The sequence below is a fragment of the Salvelinus alpinus genome, chromosome 21, assembly GCF_045679555.1.
Source record: "Salvelinus alpinus chromosome 21, SLU_Salpinus.1, whole genome shotgun sequence".
Classification (NCBI taxonomy): domain Eukaryota; kingdom Metazoa; phylum Chordata; class Actinopteri; order Salmoniformes; family Salmonidae; genus Salvelinus; species Salvelinus alpinus.
In genome coordinates, this window is record NC_092106.1 from 28,129,471 (window position 1) to 28,150,960 (window position 21,490).

The 21,490-nt window shown below is 43.4% G+C and overlaps 1 protein-coding gene across 10 annotated transcripts in view; it reads right to left on the minus strand.

Moving 5' to 3' along the window:
• Positions 1–21,490, minus strand: part of LOC139548170 (unconventional myosin-XVIIIa-like) — a 184,765-nt gene that overhangs the window by 58,962 nt on the left and 104,313 nt on the right. For 9 of the 10 annotated variants that reach the window (XM_071357637.1, XM_071357635.1, XM_071357634.1 and 6 more), the window contains 10 exons: positions 15,306–15,317; positions 11,503–11,676; positions 11,252–11,342; positions 10,240–10,432; positions 9,823–9,909; positions 7,794–8,095; positions 7,495–7,681; positions 3,708–3,915; positions 3,460–3,569; positions 1,288–1,353 (listed from right to left, as the gene is read on the minus strand). In XM_071357637.1, coding sequence (XP_071213738.1) covers positions 1,288–1,353; positions 3,460–3,569; positions 3,708–3,915; positions 7,495–7,681; positions 7,794–8,095; positions 9,823–9,909; positions 10,240–10,432; positions 11,252–11,342; positions 11,503–11,676; positions 15,306–15,317 — 1,430 coding nt within the window. The remainder of the gene's footprint in view (positions 1–1,287; positions 1,354–3,459; positions 3,570–3,707; positions 3,916–7,494; positions 7,682–7,793; positions 8,096–9,822; positions 9,910–10,239; positions 10,433–11,251; positions 11,343–11,502; positions 11,677–15,305; positions 15,318–21,490) is intronic. The other variant, XM_071357629.1, reaches the window with a different exon arrangement.

Consider the following 21,490-nt stretch of genomic DNA (forward strand, 5'->3'; position numbering starts at 1 on the left):
TGTCTGTCACCGCAGTGTCCAGAGCATGGAGGCGCTACCAGGAGACAGGCCAGTACATCAGGAGATGTGGAGGAGGCCGTAGGAGGGCAACAACCCAGCAGCAGGACCGCTACCTCCGCCTTTGTGCAAGGAGGAGGACTGCCAGAGCCCTGCAAAATGACCTCCAGCAGGCCACAAATGTGCATGTGTCTGCTCAAACGGTCAGAAACAGACTCCATGAGGGTGGTATGAGGGCCCGCGTCCACAGGTGGGGGTTGTGCTTACAGCCCAACACCGTGCAGGACGTTTGGCATTTGCCAGAGAACACCAAGATTGGCAAATTTGCCACTGGTGCCCTGTGCTCTTCACAGATGAAAGCAGGTTCACACTGAGGACATGAGCACATGTGACAGACGTGACAGAGTCTGGAGACGCCGTGGAGAACGTTCTGCTGCCTGCAACATCCTCCAGCATGACCGGTTTGGAGGTGGGTCAGTCATGGTGTGGGGTGGCACAGCCCTCCATGTGCTCGCCAGAGGTAGCCTGACTGCCATTAGGTACCGAGATGAGATCCTCAGACCCCTTGTGAGACCATATGCTGGTGCGGTTGGCCCTGGGTTCCTCCTAATGCAAGACAATGCTAGACCTCATGTGGCTGGAGTGTGTCAGCAGTTCCTGCAAGAGGAAGGCATTGATGCTATGGACTGGCCCGCCCGTTCCCCAGACCTGAATCCAATAGAGCACATCTGGGACATCATGTCTCGCTCCATCCACCAACGCCACGTTGCACAACAGACTGTCCAGGAGTTGGCGGATGCTTTAGTCCAGGTCTGGGAGGCGATCCCTCAGGAGACCATCCGCCACCTCATCAGGAGCATGCCCAGGCGTTGTAGGGAGGTCATACAGGCACGTGGAGGACACACACACTACTGAGCCTCATTTTGACTTTTTTTAAGGACATTGCATCAAAGTTGGATCAGCCTGTAGTGTGGTTTTCCACTTTAATTTTGAGTGTGACTCCAAATCCAGACCTCCATGGGTTGATACATTTGATTTCCATTGATAATTTTTGTGTGATTTTGTTGTCAGCACATTCAACTATGTAAAGAAAAAAGTATTTAATAAGAATATTTCATTCATTCAGATCTAGGATGTGTTATTTTAGTGTTCCCTTTATTTTTTTGAGCAGTGTACATAGTTCATTATTAGTTTACATATTCTCTCCTAATGTAAGTTCTCTTAAGTTTTGAGACATAGATAATGTGTATTTTGAGATGCAGTGTCTGTTTGTGTGTGTGTGTTAGTTACCCTGCTCAGGCCCATGTGGTAACTGCTGTTCTCCAAGTCCAGAGACTCCAACAGCTCCTCCACAGCCTGAAACAAACAGATGGACAGACAGACAGATCAATTAAGAGAACGGACAAACAGACTGACAATGCTTTGGTAAAGTCAGCTCTCCTCTGCCGTTGCCCCAAAGGACTGCACATAGCGTCATAGCAACAGGCACGCTCCCCTAACATCAGCCTATCCAACAGGAGACTGCAGACCAAAACAACCAGTGAACAAAGCTACAGCTAAGGCACCAAGGTAGCTATCTGTAACCTCCATGTCTGTTTGTTTTTACACTGCTGCTACTCACTGTTTATTATCTATGCATAGTCACGTTACCCCTACATTTACATTTACATTTAAGTCATTTAGCTGACGCTCTTATCCAGAGCGACTTACAAATTGGAAAGTTCATACATATTCATCCTGGTCCCCCCGTGGGGAATGAACCCACAACCCTGGCGTTGCAAGCGCCATGCTCTACCAACTGAGCCACACGGGACCCCTACTTACATTTACAAATTACCTTGACTAACCTGTACCCCCGCACATTGACTCGGTAGCGGTACCCCCTGTATATAGCCTCGTTATTGTTATTTTATTGTTACTTTTTTACATTTATTTTTTACTTTAGTTTATTTAGTAAATATTTTCTTAATTCTATTTTCTTAACTGCATTGTTGGTTAAGGGCTAGTAAGTAAGCATTTCACGGTAAGATCTACACCTGTTGTATATAGGCGCATGTGACAAATACAATTTGATTTGATTCAGGTCACTTCTGTGACAGAAGTCTAAATATGGACTGTGTACTGTATCTAAATCAGTCTCTGGAGAGGAGGAGGGTCTTTAAAGTTTGAGTACAAAGTTAAGTTGGAAGATAGCTGTAGCCTCAAGGTGGAGGGAGGGAGTTGAACTGAATTAGCTGTTTTAAAGTAACTGTCCAGTGTTTCCAGATTTCAATGAAATATGACCTAGAATGAACTATAATATGAGTGAAATAGTTTTTCATTTTTTTTTAATAAAGTACATTAAAAAGCAGCTTTTCTGTGTTCTCCTCCCAACAACAGACTGATGTGGGTGTATACTGGTCATTAAAAGTGTTCATACGAGTAGCCCACTGATTGGCCAGCTCATCCTCCTCAGGAGAATGACATCCTCTCAGAGGAAATAGCAAGCATTTTTTAAACAGCCTGTATGAGGCATTTCTTTAAAGTATATATTTTAGTTATGGTTTGGCCACAAATACGAGTATAGGATGAGTCAACCACATTATTTGTGTTTGAGCTAAAATAATATTAACTTTTAAAAGTGGACAGTTACTTAAAGGACTTTTGACAGAGAGGATCTCAGCAGGAGTACTGGGTCTGGTAGGTAAACAGGCTCAGTGGAGGATGAAGTCACTACAGCCACAGTAACACAGCTACAGTAAAACAGCTACAGTAACACAGCCATACAGCCCAAGCTAAGAGGAAGTGACAGACAGGCTTCCAACTCATAGAGAGAGGGCTTTGTTTGAGTTCTCTATAACTCCCTCTCTCCCTCTTGGTCTGTCTATCCCCAGAGAATGAAGTACCTTTCTGTCCATTCATTATTTCGGAGCAGGCTATTCTTCCTTTGCATGTCTCCAAGGAGTCTTGTTTCCTCTTTAACTCTTCCATAGCTCACTGTATGTTTTAGCTGTGACAGAGGACCTCTTTAACTGCCCTACTTCAAAAACACAACCTCCTTAAACAATGAAAATAACACATTTCAGCCAAGTCTATTCCATTTCTTCAATTCCAGCTACATCGGTTAATATTTAACATATTTCTACATCAGATTTCTTTTTGCTAGATTCATAACATTTAACAACACATCTGAGTAGGTAGGGTAGATTAATAGCTTTTTTACTATTACACTATACAGTTGGTACTGAAGACAGAGAGAGCGGAAGAAGAGATCAAGGGGAGGACAGAGTTAGAGAGCGCGAGAGAGCTCTCTGTGCTGCATGTAAATAATCAGCACACCAGCCATATGCTGCCAACCAGTGTAATCATAATTAATTACACACAAGAGCAGACCTAGGAGGGGGAGGGAGAGAGAGGGAGAAGAGAGGGAGGCTTTTATATTATCACTCGTTTACGAGGTGGAGGGAACGCATCGACACTCACCCGCTTCTCATCTGTGACGATGTAGTGGCGCCCGTGCTTTTTGGTCAGGTGGGGTGCCAGCACATCGAAGCGGCGACGGAATTCAGAGAACACCATGTGATCAGGATATCCTTTTTGGAAAAGACAACACAAGGTCAACATTTATTTAATAATTTTTATTAATTATACATGTCCCTCCCATGACTCAGCTTGACTTGTGTGGTGTCCCTCCCATGACTCAGCTTGACTTGTGTGGTGTCCAGTCCTACCTTGCCTGTAGATGCGCAGAGCGTCAATAAGCTTTGATCCACGGAGCTGAGCCCTCAGAAGGCCCACATCCAGCTGCATGAGGCCTGAGTCGCAGCTTTCTCCGTGGGCCACGCGCGGCTCCCCACCCACCCCCACCGCATCTGCCTTGGGCAGTAGGCAGTGGACAAAGTGAACTCTGGACCTGCGTACCGTGTCCAGCAGAGCATCCTGGAGAAACAAGAGGACAGGGAGTTAAAGCATTTCCACTCACACACAAGCATAAAAACAAAGACTTAAGTTTTTACACACGCTTGGCACATCTAACCACTGGGATTTTTGCCCATTCTTCAAGGCAAAACTGCTCCAGCTCCTTCAAGTTGGATGGATTCCACTGGTGTACAGCAATCTTTAAGTCATACCACAGATTCTCAATTGGATTGAGGTCTGGGCTTTGACTAGGCCATTCCAAGACATTTAAATGTTTCCCCTTAAACCACTCAAGTGTTGTATTAGCAGTATGCTTAGGGTCATTGTCCTGCTGGAAGGTGAACCTCCATACCAGTCTCAAATCTCTGGAAGACTGAAACAGGTTCCCCTCAAGAAGTTCCCTGTATTTAGCACCCTCCATCATTCCTTCAAATCTGACCAGTTTCCCAGTCCCTGCTGATGAAAAACATCCCCACTGCATGACGCTGCCACCACCATGCTTCACTGTGGGGATGATGTTCTCGGGGTGATGAGAGATGTTGGGTTTGCGCTAGATATAGTGTTTTCCTTGATGGTCAAAAAGCTTAATTCTAGTCTCATCTGACCAGAGTACCTTCTTCCATATGTTTGGGGAGTCTCACACATGCATTTTGACGAACACCAAATGTGTTTGCTTATTTTTTTCTTAAGCAATGTATTTTTTTTGGCCACTCTTCTATAAAGCCCAGCTCTGTGGAGTGTACGGCTTAACGTGGTCCTATGGACAGATACTCCAATCTCCACTGTGGAGCTTTGCAGCTCCTTCAGGGTTATCCTTGGTCTCTTTGTTGCCTCTCTGATTAATGCCCTCCTTGCCTGGTCTGTGAGTTTTGGTGGGCGGCCCTCTCTTGGCAGGTTTGCTGTGGTGCCATATTCTTTCAAAAAAATGTATAATGGATTTAATGGTGCTCCGTGGGATGTTCAAAGTTTCAGATATTTTTTTATAACCCAACCCTGATCTGTACTTCTCCACAACTTTGTTCCTTACCTGTTTGAAAAGCTCCTTGATCTTCATGGTGCCACTTGCTTAGTGGTGTTGCAGACTCTTGGGCCTTTCAGAACAGGTATATATACTGAGATCGTGTGACAGATCATGTGACAGATCATGTGACACTTAGATTGCACACAGGTGGACTTTATTTAACTAATTATGTGACTTCTGAAGGTAATTGGTTGCATCAGATCTTATTTAGGGGTATCATAGCAAAGGGGGTGAATACATTTAAATCCACCACTTTTCTGTTTTACATTTTTTAGAATTTTTTTAAACAAGTTATTTTTATTTTTTTTCACTTCACCAATTTGGACTATTTTGTGTATATCCATTAAAATGAAATCCAAATAAAAATCCATTTAAATTACAGGTTGTAATGCAACAAAATAGGAAAAACACCAAGGGGGATGAATACTTTTGCAAGGCACTGTACAGTCAGTCCATATATATTTGGACAATTTATTTTCTTATTTTTTTTAATTTATCCGTTATTTTACCAGGTAAGTTGACTGAGAACACGTTCTCATTTGCAGCAACGACCTGGGGAATAGTTACAGGGGAGAGGAGGGGGATGAATGAGCCAATTGTAAACTGGGGATTATTAGGTGACCGTGATGGTTGAGGGCCAGATTGGGAATTTAGCCAGGACACCGGGGTTAACACCCCTACTCTTACGATAAGTGCCATGGGATCTTTAATGACCTCAGTCAGGACACCCGTTTAACGTCCCATCCGAAAGACGGCACCCTACACAGAGCAGTGTCCCCAATCACTGCCCTGGGGCATTGGGCTCTTTGTTTAGACCAGAGGAAAGAGTGCCTCCTACTGGCCCTCCAACACCACTTCCAGCAGCACCTGGTCTCCCATCCAGGGACTGACCAGGACCAACCCTGCTTAGCTTCAGAAGCAAGCCAGCAGTGGTATGCAGGGTGGTATGACCAAATGACCAAGTTATTATTATTTTATGCTGTCTACCATAGCATATTGGAATTGAAATTAAATAATGAATATGAGCTGAAATCAGCTTTAATTTGAGGGTATTTACATCCAAATCGGGTGAACGGTGTAGGAATTACAGCACTTTTTATGTGGTCCCCCCTTTATAAGGGACCAAAAGTAATTGGACAATTGGCTGCTCAGCTGTTCCATGGCCAGGTGTGTGTTATTCCCTCATTAGTTCATTTACAAGTAAGCAGATAAAAGGTCTTGAGTTGATTTTTGGCATTTGCATTTGGAATCTGTTGCTGTTAACCCTCAATATAAAGCCCAAAGAGCTGTCACTGCCAGTGAAGCAAGCCATCATTAGGCTGAAAAATCTAAATATACCCAACAGAGAGACAGCAAAAACATTAGGTGTGGCCAAATCAACTATTTGGTACATTCTTAAAAAGAAAGAAAGCACTGGTGAGCTCAGGAACACCAAAAGGCCCAGAAGACCACAGAAAACAACTGTGGTGGATGACAGAATAATTATTTCCCTGGTGAAGAAAAGCCCCTTCACAACAGTTGGCCAGATCAAGAACACCCCGAAGGAGGTAGGCGTATCTGTGTCAAAGTCAACAATCGAGAAGACTTCACCAGAGTAAATACAGACGGTTTACCACAAGATGTAAATCATTGGTAAGCCCCAAAAACAGGAAAAACAGATTAGAGTTTGCCAAACAACATCTAAAAAGCCTGTACAGTTCTGGAACAACATCCGATGGTCAGATGAGACAAAGATCAACTTGTACCAGAATGATGGGAAGAGACGAGTATGGAAAAGGGAAGGAACTGCTCATGATCCAAAGCATACCACCTAATCTGTGGATCATGGTGGAGGTAGTGTTATGGTGTGGGCATGTATGGCTGCCAATGGAACTGGTTCCCTTGTATTTATTGATGATGTGTTTAGGGCTATATTATCTGCTCAGATTCAGCCAAATGCTTCAAAACTCATTGGATGGCGCTTCACAGTGCAGATGGACAATGACCCGACGCATACTGCGAAAGCAACCTAATACTTTTTTAAGGTAAAGAAGTGGAATGTTCTGCAATGGCCAAGTTCATCACCTGACCTGAATCCAATTGAGCATGCATTTCACTTGCCGAAGGCAAAACGCCCCAAGGACAAGCAGGAACTGAAGACAGCTGCAGTAAAGGCCAGGCAGAGCTTCACCAGGGAAGAAACCGAGCATCTGGTGATGTCCATGGATTCCAGACTTCAGGCATTCATTGACTGCAAAGGATTTGCAACCAATAGTAAAACTCACAATTTAATTTATGTTAGTTTGTCCAGTTTACTTTTGAGCCCTTAAAATTGGGGGGACCACATACAGAAAGTGCTGTAATTCCTACACCGTTCACCCAATTTGGATGGACATACCCTCAAATTAAAGCTGAAAGGATGCACTTTCAGCTCAGCTCATGATAATAACTTGGTCAATGTCCAAATATTTTTGGACCTGACTGTAGTTATATTTGTATAACGCTTAATTGTCATACAAAGTTCCTAAGAGAAACTCAGACTTAAACCCTCTCAAAGAGGTAGGAAGAAACCTTGAAAAAAGACTCTCCGCTCCACTCACCACTTGCAGTTTGATCTGGATGCAGAGGCTCTTCTTCTTCACGGCAGCCATGCCGGTTGTGAAGGTCTTCCTCATGCTAGTGGCTCTGCGGAGGGCCAGCTGAGATCCCCCCTCCAACCCTGCGATAGAGCCAGACAGCACTGTGGGCCCTCCACTACGACTAGAGAACAGACTGCTGATGTTCTTCCTGTTAGAGAGAGAGACAGACAGAGAAAGAGCGAGAGACAGAGACAAAGAGGTAAGTATATTTTCTTTGTAAAGTGCTACTATGGAGAACAATCAGTGAATTAAATGCGTACTTCTGTGAGTCCTGCAGCAGAGTGGCAGCGTTCTGGGAGGCGGGGTTCTGCTTAGCGTGGCTCAGCCAACCCTGAGCATCGTACTCCACCCAGTCCGTCCCGTGGCTGTGGCCCAACAGGAAGTGATGCGGCTTGTCGCTCTTCAGGAGCAGGGCGTGTCCTTTGTTGTCCCCCTGGTCAGGGCCGTAGTAACTGAAGAGTCTCTCCAGCAGAGTGTCCTCAGAGCCCCCTGGCTGCACAGCCTCCTCCTCCATCAGCCACAGCAGACCTCGAGCCTCATCTGTCCTCGCCAGGGTGCGCACCTGGGAGCCCCACAAGAACACACACACAGGTTAGAGAGGTGGGGATCTATCACAAACACAAGTGAAGCAGCTGTGCAGAAAGCTGAGGGCCACAGCTCAGTCCAACATGCAGGTTCAGCATTCACAATCACCTCAGACACTCACATTAGACCCCCACAGCACAGAGATGCTCACCCATCTCCACTCCACCAGTCATCCACGGCTCCTGTCAGCCATCCAATCATGACATTGTTAACTCCATACACACCAACACTCTCCAAAACCAATAAAGCAACCTAGTGTCTCCTATTTTTGTACTCATGGTTTGAATATCCCAACACAGCCTTTATCCCTGGCCCAGTGTTGCCATAACATTACACCTGCTTAGCTGTGACACTTGTAGAAACTTCTCATTATGCACCAGCACAGTGTTCAAATGGCCTAATATGATTCAACATCTCTGTTGTACATTTCTGTAACAAAACAAGTCATTTTGTAAAAGCAATCATAACGTTTTGGTAAATAAGAAGCTATAAGAGAGATGAGTCTTTGCCCATGGCTTCCTCATTATAGAGCTGATATTGAAATCCACTCATGGGCAGTGGAGCATTTAGAAACCTTGCTCTCTGACAGTCCACTTTGATAATGAACGGTGTTATTAGTCTATGTGAGAGTGTAGACTCCTCTTTGGTGGACTCATTACATCTCTCTGTGGATGAAGGGAGGTGCAGGCAGGTCTGCATCACAAGTTACTAAAACTATAGCCTTTTTTTGGGGCCAATTTAATTATTCAACTGCTAGAAGCACTGCAGATATGTTGTACTGTGTTGGTAGCAGTCAACTAATTAACTGACAAGTCAAGTAAATCTCAGATCCTTTTCAGAGAGAGATGAGAGATCAGAACATCTTATTCAGAACGATCCTATGCCTTTACCGTATTTGACACTGCAGACTGGAGGTGGATGACCTGTGGATATAACTTGGATTCTAATATTGCATTTTGTCAGGCGCTCTTCATCTAGATCTATAGCTCTGTTGATATTTTCTTGAAGTCATTTTTGGGGAGTTTGAGCTGGTTTCCAATAAGTCTGCTGCTGTTTCAATGCTGTTTGTTTGCTTGTCTGACTTACAGCCTTGTTTGGCCCTGTGTGACACACGCACGCAAACCTGCACACACACACTCACACAAAACAGTTATTTACTTTTGTCTCAACTTTCGATCAATTCCTGTGTGACCCCATCCTCATTCACTGTTGATCTAATTATGGTAAACGCCACTTTCGCGGGCCAATACACATCAATGCAACACATTTCTGTTAAGAGTGCGTGCCATGCAGAGTCGTCTCATAAATAAACTGAATTAGAAGCCAACCCTGTCTGAAAAAGGCTCTCAACTCATCGAGGGGGAAAGGAATCAATCTTGACTGCAATGAATGAATTTGATGATTTGAGATTAATTATAAAAAATAAATTGCTAGGATAAAAAATAAATAAAAACAAAAGAACAAACGATCAAAAGCCAAGTTAATTGGTTAGAGGTAATAAGCCTGACATGGCTTACACACAGTCATTTATCTGAGTCAAAAAGTTCAAGACTCAATTTGAATTAGGAGCACAAAGAAGGGTAAGTGTAAGAGTAAGTAAGACTGTGTTTAACCCCACTTGACGCTCATAGCATGATGAAATCCAAGATAAAGTCCACTTCTGATACTCTACAAGCAAAAGATGCACAGAGAGATTCTCCTTACCAGCGCTTGAGTAGATGCTTGGTCTATAGCTGCTACAGACATTGAGGTACTGGACTCTATGTCATCTAATGCAAGCTCTATGTTTTCCTAGATGGGAACAGAGGGGTTGGTTAGGTGTGATTGGAGTCAGTGATTTTCAGATCCGCTTATGTAAGAGTCTATAGAATTACACATTCTGACAACAATGACATTACAATCAGAAAAGCTAAATCCGACGTCCTATGTTGTTTTCACACTAAAACAATACAGGTATGTTAATGACATTTATGATTTTCTATCCAGACAGACATCTCTTTAGGGAAGTTTGAAAAGAGAGGGAGAGGGTTTGAGAGTTTAAATCATTGTTAGTAAGAATATTTCTACTATGTAATGGTGAAGGTATTTGTCAGTGTTGTATATCTCTGTATATCTCTGCACCTCCTTATATCTCTCCAGCTCCTGTACAAAGGTGCGTTCGTGGAACAGGGTCTGCAGGCGTTCCTGGGCGTAGTTGTGGCACAGCTCCTCGAAGGTGGCACCGCGCTGGCGCTTGGCCATGCGAGGGTTCTGGAAACCCGGTGTGTCCACGATGAGCAGAGAGCACAGTGAGTGCTGACTGGACTTCAGAGCTCTGACACACGATACAAAGGATCAGAACACACACACACACACAGACAGGAAAAAGACACACAGAGACAGAGAGACAGACAGACATGGGTTAGAGCAAAACATACAAATGCAGAGAGCGAGAGGGAGGACTGAAAGAGAGAGGGAGGACTGAAAGAGAGAGGGAGGACTGAAAGAGAGAGGGAGGACTGAAAGAGAGAGGCAGGACTGAAAGAGAGAGGGAGGACTGAAAGAGAGAGGCAGGACTGAAAGAGAGAGGGAGGACTGAAAGAGAGAGGCAGGACTGAAAGAGAGAGGGAGGACTGAAAGAGAGAGGGAGGACTGAAAGAGAGAGGCAGGACTGAAAGAGAGAGGGAGGACTGAAAGAGAGAGGCAGGACTGAAAGAGAGAGGGAGGACTGAAAGAGAGAGGCAGGACTGAAAGAGAGAGGGAGGACTAAAAGAGAGAGGCAGGACTGAAAGAGAGAGGGAGGACTGAAAGAGAGAGGGAGGACTAAAAGAGAGAGGCAGGACTGAAAGAGAGAGGGAGGACTGAAAGAGAGAGGGAGGACTGAAAGAGAGAGGCAGGACTGAAAGAGAGAGGGAGGACTGAAAGAGAGAGGCAGGACTGACAGAGAGAGGGAGGACTAAAAGAGAGAGGCAGGACTGAAAGAGAGAGGGAGGACTGAAAGAGAGAGGGAGGACTGAAAGAGAGAGGGAGGACTGAAATAGAGAAGGAAGACTGAAAGAGAGGGAGCGAGAAAAAACAGAGGAAAATGGAGAGATAAATAATGGTAAAGTAAGAAATATGAGAAAGAGGAAAACAGATAGATGAGCCGACAGACCTGTTGACAAGGGAGATAACGAGGGTGAAGAGCTCTGAGTACAGGCCTGAAGCCATGGCCTCCAAACAATCCAGGGCTGTGATCTTAGAGCCTGAGAGAGAGAGAAGAGAGAAGAGAGAAGAGAGAAGAGAGAGAGAGAGAGAGAGAGAGATGAGTTAAAAAGCACATCCATAGCCTTAAGTTTATCATTGTATTCTATTTATTTCATTCAACTTCATATTGGAGACTGGTGGTCTCTGAAGGTCCCTTACCTGAGCTGTCTCCTGCGCCGGCCTCGTCGGGCCCCCCACGGAAGGAGGTGGACCTCTGCATGGGCCCCTTGGCCTGGTGCTTGAAGATGGAAGAGGAGAGCTCCTCCAAGGTGCAGCCCAGCAGGTAGGCTGCCTTCTGGGCCCACTCATGACGGGCAAACTGCTTACGGCCAGCTGGGGACCAGGGACAGAACTTTCAGAACTTTCAACTGCAAAAGCTTATGCCCAACCCAGCCTTTGAGGAAAAATAATATTTGCACCCCTAATAACAGGCTATTAGAATTAACTCAATGATCTCTTCCATACTGTAGCTCAATGATAAACACATTGCTTTTATGGCTAAGTTGGTTGGAGCATTGTGTTTTTCTATCACAATAAAGGTACGTTAATAAACGCTAACAAACAACTCCATGTCTGCAGTCAAAATACTTTATTTTTACCCCCTCAGCCCTCGCGCTAGACACTTTCCCTTGGGGGAATCCCCGTCAAAACCAGATGCACAACACTAACGTTGCCTCCTCAGCCTTCGATTTAGATTGAGGGAGCAAGTTAAGAACTTTGATCACTTGTGAGGTTGATATGACCCACAATTCAATCCAAACTGTAGTCACGTGTCATACTCCGGTGGCCGTGAAGTGTCACATTTAATCAACACAGCTGCATTTTCGGCATTTCATTCAATATTGTGATTCTAGCTTGCAAAAAAATACATAAACAGTACCAGTCAAAAGTTTGGACACACATACTCATTCAAGGAATTTTCTTTATTTTTAATATTTTCTACATCAAAACTATGAAATAACAAATGGAATCATGTAGTGACCAAAAAAGTGTTTAATATTTGAAATTCTTCAAAGTAGCCACCCTTTGCCTTGATGACAGCTTTGCACATTCTTGGTATTCTCTCAACCAGCTTCACCTGGAATGCTTTTCCAACAGTCTTGACGTAGTTTCCACATATGCTGTGCACTTGTTGGCTGCTTTTCCTTCACTCTGAGGTCCAACTCATCCCAAACCATCTCAATTGGGTTGAGGTCGGGTGATTGTGGAAGCCAGGTCAACTGACGCAGCCCTCCAACACTCTCCTTCTTGGTCAAATAGCCCTTACACAGACTGGAGGTGTGTTGTGTCATTGTCCTGTTGAAAAGCAAATGATAGTCCCACTAAGCCCAAACCAGATGGGATGGCATATCGCTGCAGAATGCTGTGGTAGCCATGTTGGTTAAGTGTGCCTTGAATTCTAAATAAATCACAGACAGAGTCACCAGCAAAGCACCACCACACCATCACACCTTCTCCTCCATGCTTCAGGGTGGGAACCACACATGCAGAGATCATCCGTTCACCAACTCAAAGACACGGCGGTTGGAACCATAAATCTCAGATTTGGACTCATCAGACCAAATGATAGATTTCCACTGGTCTTATGTTCATTGCTCGTGTTTCTTGGCACAAGCAAGTCTCTTCTTATTATTAGTGTCCTTTAGTAGTGGTTTCTTTGCACCAATTCGACCACGAAGGCCTGATTCACGCAGTCTCCTCTGAACAGTTGATGTTGAGATTAGAGGTCGACCGATTAATCGAAATGGCCGATTAATTAGGGCTGATTTCAAGTTTTCAAAACAATCGGTAATCTGCATTTTTGGACACCGATTGTGGCCGATTACATTGCACTCCACGAGGAGCCTGCATGGCAGGCTGACTACCTGTTACGCGAGTGCAGCAAGAAGCCAAGGTAAGTTGCTAGCTAGAATTTAACTTATCTTATAAAAAACAATCAATCTTAACATAATCACTAGTTAACTACACATGGTTGGTGATATTACTAGTTTATCTAGCTTGTCCTGCGTTGCATATAATCGACGCGGTGCCTGTTAATTTATCATTGAATCACAGCCTACTTCGCCAAATGGGTGATGATTTAACAAGCGCATTCGCAAAAAAAGCACTGTCGTTGCACCAATGTGTACCTAACCATAAACATCAATGCCTTTCTTTAAAATCAATACACAAGTATATATTTTTAAACCTGCATATTTAGTTAATATTGCCTGCTAACATTTCTTTTAACTAGGTAAATTGTGTCACTTCTCTTGCGTTCCGTGCAAGCAGTCAGGGTATATGCAGCAGTTTGGGCCGCCTGGCTCGTTGCGAACTGTGTGAAGACCATTTATTCTTAACAAAGACCGTAATTAATTTGCCAGAATTGTACATAATTATGACATAACATTGAAGGTTGTACAATGTAACAGCAATATTTAGACTTAGGGATGCCACCCGTTAGATATAAAACGGAACGGTTCCGTATTTCACTGAAAGAATAAACGTTTGGTTTTCGAAATGGTCGTTTCTGGATTTGACCATATTAATGACCTAAGGCTCGTATTTCTGTGTGTTACTATGTTATAATTAAGTCTATGATTTGATATTTGATAGAGTAGTCTGACTGAGCGGTGGTAGGCAGCAGCAGGCTCGTAAGCATTCATTCAAACAGCACTTTTGTGCGTTTGTCAGCAGCTCTTCACTGTGCTTCAAGCATTGAGCTGTTTATGACTTCAAGCCTATCAACTCCCGAGAGTTGGCTAGCTATTTAGCGGGGTGCACGCTAATAGCGTTTCAAATATAAAATATATTTTGACTTGTTTAACACTTTTTTGGTTACTACATGATTCCATATGTGTTATTTCATGTCTTCACTATTATTCTACAATGTAGAAGTAAAAATAAAGAAAAACCCTGGAATGAGTAGGTGTGTCCAAACTTTTGACTGGTACTGTATATGACATTGATTTTTGAGCAAATTGGCTTAATCTCGGAGTGAGAAGCCAATCAAATTTAGCTAGCTTCATACACATACTTTTTGGAATTCTGAAATCTATTGGAATAAATTACCAAACAATAAAACTAGCTAGCCTGCTAATATGGGTAACTGTAGCTAGCTAGCTACGTTAGCTTGCTAGGTACATAAATAGCTTTAGGTTAGTTGTTTTTAAGCTCAACTTCAAGATTTCCATCAAGGACGTTGCCTCTCTGATCATCACTCTCCCTCGCTAGGGCAAGGGACATTTCAGGTACACTCGGCTGAGGGTTTAGGGCCAAAGGCTGTCTACTTTGAGTTTGGACTGCAGCCCATCTTTTGAGCTTTGAGGCCTCCTCTACCAAGACAATCCTGAGACTAGACTACTAAGCACTGTTAGCTGGTTTGACAACAACTCTCCGCCTCCCCATGTTACTGGCTCCGTGTGGCGGATCACCCCCACTGTTTCCTGGAGCGCTTTCAGAGACACAGCGACTCAGGCAATATGGTTGCCTCTAACCTCTCATCAAACAACACTCTACCACAGAGTCCAAGAAGAACAATCTAGACTAGAGAGACAGAACATAGAGAATCAAAACAATGTTCTGACACAAACAACTAGAAAGTTCCCCTGTGGGTTGGGGGACGACCAAACAGGTTCAAATGAACAAGCTTTGCTTTTGCTTTGGGTCTGAATAATAATAACAGTGCTGTGGAATTGGAAGTAGGCGACATGGAGAGACATCAGACAGAGAGCTTTAAAGGACAACAAAGTTCTGATTCATGAAGCAACGTGTGAGAGAGAGAAAGAGGGAGAGAGACAGACAGAGAGAGAGAGACAGAGAGAGAGAGAGACAGAGAGAGAGGAAAGAAAACAATAAAAATGCTAATGACAGAACGTCTGGGTAGAATGATAAAGGCATTAAGAAAGACGACATATCTACAAGACTAAGTTAGGAAAAAAAGAAAGAAAGAAGAGCTTGGTTTTAATGTTTTTTTCCATTACCTTCGTCAGCCTCTGCATGTCAAGAACGCAGCATGCAAACATGCAAGTAGAGAGAGAAGGTTAGAAACACAGTTCATGTATTAACAATTTACATTTATCACTGGAGAACAGACATGTTATCATACACTGAGTCACAAAACATTAATGTCACGCCCTGACCTTAGTATTCTTTGTTTTCTTTATTATTTTGGTTAGGTCAGGGTGTGACGAGGGTGGTATGTGTTGTTTTTGTCTTGTCTAGGGTTTTGTATGTCTAGGTGTGTGTGTCTGGTCTAGACATATGTAGGTCTATGGTGGCCTGGATTGGTTCCCAATCAGAGGCAGCTGTTTATCGTTGTCTCTGATTGGGGATCCTATTTAGTTTGCCATTTTCCAGTTTAGGTTTGTGGGTTATTGTCTATGTGAAGTTGCATGTCTGCACTCATTGTTATTGTTATTTTGTTATTTTGTTAGTTTGTTTAGTGTTCTTCGTGTTCAGTCGTCTTCTATTAAAAATATGCATTCACATCACGCTGCGCTTTGGTCTCCTCACTACAACGAACGTGACAATTAAGGACATCTGCTCTTTCCATGACATAGACTGACCAGGTGAATCCAGGTGAAAGCTATGATCCCTTACTGATGTCACTTGTTAAATCCACTTCAAACAGTGTAATTGGAGGGGAGGTTACAGGTTAAAGAAGGATTTTTAAGCCTTGAGATAATTGAGACATTCTGTATGTGTGTCATTCAGAGGGTGAATGGGAAAGACAACAGGGTATGCTAGTAGGTTCCAGGCGCACAGGTTTGTGTCAAGAACTGCAACGCTGCTGGGTTTTTCACGCTCAACTGTTTCCTGTGTGTATCAGTATTGGTCCACCACCCAAAGGACATCCAGCAAACTTGACACGACTGTGGGAAGCATTGGAGTCAACATGGGCCAGCATCCCTGTGGAACACTTGACACCTTGTAGAGTCCATGCCCCGACGAATTGAGGCTTAGTCCCCTCCTGTACTCCTTGTTCACCCACAACTGCGTGGCCATGCACGACTCCCAACACCATCAATAAGTTTGCTGACAGCACAACAGTGGTAGGCCTGATCACCAACAACGATGAGACAGAATATAGGGAAGAGGTCAGAGACAACAACCTCTCCCTCAACGTGAGAAAGACAAAGGAGATGATCGTGGACTACAGGAAAAGGAGGGCCGAACACGCCCCCATTTACATCGACCCGGCTGTAGTAGAGCGGGTCGAGAGCGTGAAGTTCCTTGGTGTCCACATCACCAACAAACTATCATGGTCCAAACACACCAAGACAGTCGTGAAGAGGGCACAACACCTTTTCCCCCTCAGGAGACTGAAAAGATTTGGCATGGGTCCCCAGATCATCAAAAAGCCCTAGAACTACACCATCAAGAGCATCCTGACCGGTTGCATCACTGCCTTACCATCGCCTGGTAAAGCTCCTTAACAGCTTCTACCCCCAAGCCATAAGACTGCTGAACAATTAATCAAATGGCCACCGTACTATTTACATTGATTTGTTCTGAGGGAAAAGGGGGGTAGCAACTCAATATTATTAAGTTCTCCTTAATGATTTGTACATTCAGTGTATATTATAGCTCTAACACCATCCATGCTCTGAGGTCCAGGCAGGAGAACCATGTGAGTGAAGATACCATGGGCATGCTCAGAGGAGGAGATACCTGCTCTGGTCCTGGAGAGCTGCAGTTTGTTCCAGCCCAGGTCTAACACACATACATCTACTAATCATGATCTTCAAATTAGACCATGACTAGTTTTCTCAGGTGTGTTGGTGCTGGGCTGGAACAAAATCCTGCAGTCCCCAAACACTGGCGTTGGCCACCCCTGTTGTCAAGAGTAAATTGTGCTAAGGGACCAAGGAACACAAGGAGGATGCTTAAAATCACCTCTGCAGAGAGGTAGGGGAAACCATCCTTTCTTCCAAACCCTTCACCCTTTTAATAGGTATGGAAAAGAAAACATTATAGTGTGAAGTGAAGTGTTAAATAGATGGATGGAGGCTAATCGTTTAGTTCCCACAGCGTTGATCAGACAACAGCATCATGCCATGGAGAGAAGCATGTACACACTGCCCTCTGCTGGTAGGACCAACCCCTGCTGTGGAACCAATCCGCTCATGAGAGCAAGTAGTAGTAGTTGTGGTAGTAGTAACAGTAGTAGAAGTAGTGGTAACAGTGACAGTAGTAGTAGTAATAGTATTAGTAGCAGTAGTAGTATTAATAGCAGTAATGTAGTTGTAGAAGTAGTGTTAATATTAGTAGTAATTATAGTAAGTAGTATAGTAGTAGTAGTAGTAGTAGTAGCCATATCAGTAGTAGTAGTAGTAGTAGCCATAGTAGTAGTAGTAGTAGTAGTAGTAATAGTAACATTATTAGTAGTAATAGTAACAGTAGTAGTAGTAATAGTAACAGTAGTAAGTATAGTAATAGTAGTAGTAGCAGTATTAGTAGTAGTAACGTAGTAGTAGTAATAGTAGTAAGTATAGTAATAGTAGTTGTAATAGTAGTAGGAGCAGTATTAGAAGTAGTACTACTAGTAGTAATAGTAGCAGAAGTAGGCGTCATAGTAGTAGTAGTAGTAGTAGTAGTAGTAGCAGCAGCAGCAGCAGCACTACTGGTAGTATTAGTAGGAGCAGTAGTAGCAGTAGTATTAGTAGTAGTATACTGAACAAAAACAAACACAACATGCAACAATTTTACTGAGTTACAGTCAGTGTTGTAAAGTACTCAAGTAAAAATACTTTAAAGCACCACAAGTATTTTTTTGGGTATCTGTACTTTAGTTTAGTATTTATATTTTATTTATAACTCTTACTTTTACTTCACCACATTCCTAAATAAAATAATGTAATTTTTACTCCAAACATTTCCCCTGACACCCAAAAGTACTTGTTACAATTTAAATGCTTAGCAGGCCAGGAAAATGGTTCAATTCATGCATTTATCAAGTGAACATCCCTGGTCATCCCTACTGCCTCTGATCTGGAGGAACCACTAAACAGACATGCTTTGTTTGTAAACTATGTTTGAGTGTGCCCCTGGCTATCAGTAAATTTAAAAAAACAAGAAAATTGTGCTGCCTGGTTTGCTTAATATAAGGAATTTGAAATGATTTATACTTTTACTTTTGATACTTAAGTATATTTAAAACCAAATACTTTTAGACTTTTACTCAAGTAGTATTTTACTGAGTGATTTTCACTTTTACTTGAGTCATTTTCTATTAAGGTATCTTTACTTTTACTCAAGTATGACAATTGGGTACTTTTTCCACCACTGGTTACAGTTCATATAAAAAATCAGTCAATTGAAATAAATCAATTAGGCCCTAATCTATTGATTTCACATGACTAGGCAGAAACGCAGCCATTGGTGGGCTGGGATGGCATAGGCCCACTCACTGGGGAGCCAGGCCCAGCCAATCAGAATGAGTACTTCCCCACAAAAGGGCTTTATTACAGACAGAAATACTCCTCAGTTTCATCAGCTGTCCGGGTGGCTGGTCTCAGACCATCCTGCAGGTAAAGAAGCCGGATGTGGAAGTCCTGTGCTGGCGTGGTTACACGTGGTCTGCGGTTATGAGGCAAGTTGGATGTACTGCCAAATTCTCTAAAATGACGTTACAGGTGGCTTATGGTAGAGAAACAAACATTAAATTATCTGGCAACAGCTCTGGCGGACATTCCTGCAGTCAGCTTGCCAATTGCAAGCTCCCTCAAAACTTGACACATCTGTGGCATTGTGTTGTGTGACAAAACTGAACATTTTAGAGTGGAGTTTTATTATGCCAAACACAAGGTGCATCTGTGTAATGATTATGCTGTTTAATCAGCTTCTTGCTATGCCACACCTGTCAGGTGGATGGATTATCTTGGCAAAGAAGAAATGTTCACTAACAGGGATGTAAACAAATTTGTGCACAATTTTTGCAAAATATTTTTGGGGTGCATATGGAACATTTTTGGGATCTTTTATTTCAGCTCATGAAACACTTTACATGTTGCGTTTATATTTTTGTTCAGTATAGTAGTAGTAGTAATAGCAGTAACACTGTCGGTAGTAGCAGATGGGGAGTGGTGTGAGAGAGAGATAGAACGAGAGAGTCAGAGAGAGAGAGAGGGAGGGAGAGAATAAAACCTAAAAAATTTGAGAGAACAGACAGTAGGGACACGACAGAATGTGTGAGTGAGTGCAAGCATGGCAACTGTTGTTGACATGAGACTGGTCTACCCCCAGTCCACCACCCACCCGCTTTATGATTCCACCCAACTCAAAACCCTGCTGCAGCCCTGTGAATAACAAAAGAGAAGCAGCACACACACACGCACATGCACACAGAGAACACAGTCCATGGAGACGGGGCAGTCTGGAGTCTAATGATTCTAAAAAGTTAATTACCACATTCGTCTAGGTCTGTGACTGCGGGGGAGGCAATATCAGAGAGCATGAATAAACATTCTCTAGACTATCAGCACAGAGACACAGATATTATATCGGTCTTTATTAACATAACAGAAATATCTGCACACATTCAACACTCCAACAGTTTTATAAATTAAACAACTTGAAAGGACTTTGTGCGCAGCGAGAGAACAAAGTTAGCGCTCCTCTCTCGGAGGCCTAGTGAATGGCTCGGCGTGTGGCCTGTTCATATCTTTCAACTCATTATTTCATTAAAACCACTCATGGATGAGAAGCAAATGTAATTTACGACGCCATCGCACTTCATTTGAGTATGTATTCCTTATCTCTGGGAAATAACACATACACACACTGTACACACTGTACACACTGTACACACACACTGTACATACAAACACACACTGTACATACATACACACACACCCACACACACACACACACACACACAACACAGGGGAAAGTAAATTTGACCAGGACACTTCTGTGTGTTCTTCCAATGCATGAATGGCCTTACAGTAAAGGAAAACAGAAAGGAACATGCTGCACACTGCTGCTCAGGCTCCCAGGTGATTTTATTTATAACAACGTGTCGACCCTTAGGTCTTCATCAAGCATCCATATCCCAGGTGATTTTATTTATAACAACGTTTTGACCCTTAGGTCTTCATCAAGCATCCATATCCCAGGTGGGGGTGGAAGGTTCTGGGAAAATCAAAAGAAATCAGCCAAGACCTCACAAAAAAATTGTAGACCTCAAAAAGTCTTGTTCATCCTTGGGAGCAATTTCCAAAGCCTGAAGGTACCACGTTCATCTGTACAAACAATAGTACGCAAGTATAAACACCATGGGACCACGCAGCCGTCATACCGCTCAGGAAGGAGATGTGTTCTGTCTCCTAGAGATGAACGTACTTTGGTGAGAAAAGTGCAAATCAATCCCAGAACAACAGCAAAGGACCTTGTGAAGATGCTGGAGGAAACAGGTACAAAAGTATCTATAGCCACAGTAAAATGAGTCCTATATCGACATAACCTGAAAGGCCGCTCAGCAAGGAAGAAGCCACTGCTCCAAAACCGCCATAAAAAAGCCAGACTACGGTTTGCAACTGCACACGGAGACAAAGATCGTACTTTTTGGAGAAATGTCCTCTGGTCTGATGAAACAAAAATAGAACTGTTTAGCCATAATGACCATCGTTATGTTTGGAGGAAAAAGGGGGCGGCTTGCAAGCCAAAGAACACCATCCCAACCATGAAGCACGGGGGTGGCAGCATCATGTTGTGGGGGTGCTTTGCTGCAGGAGGGACTGGTGCACTTCACAAAATAGATGGCTACATGAGGAGGAAGATTATGTGGATTTATTGAAGCAACATCTCAAGACATCAGTCAGGAAGTTAAAGCTTGCTCGCAAATGGGTCTTCCAAATGGACAATGACCCCAAGCATACGTCCAAAGTTGTGGCAAAATGGCTTAAGGACAGCAAAGTCAAATTATTGGAGTGGCCATCACAAAGCCCTGACCTCAATCCTATAGAATATTTGTGGGCAGAACTGAAAAAGTGTGTGCGAGCAAGGAGGCCTACAAACCTGACTCAGTTACACCAGCTCTGTCAGGAGGAATGGCCAAAATTCACCCAACTTATTGTGGGAAGCTTGTGGAAGGCTACCCTAAACATTTGACCCAAGTTAAACAATTTAAAGGCAATGCTACCAAATACTAATTGAGTGTATGTAA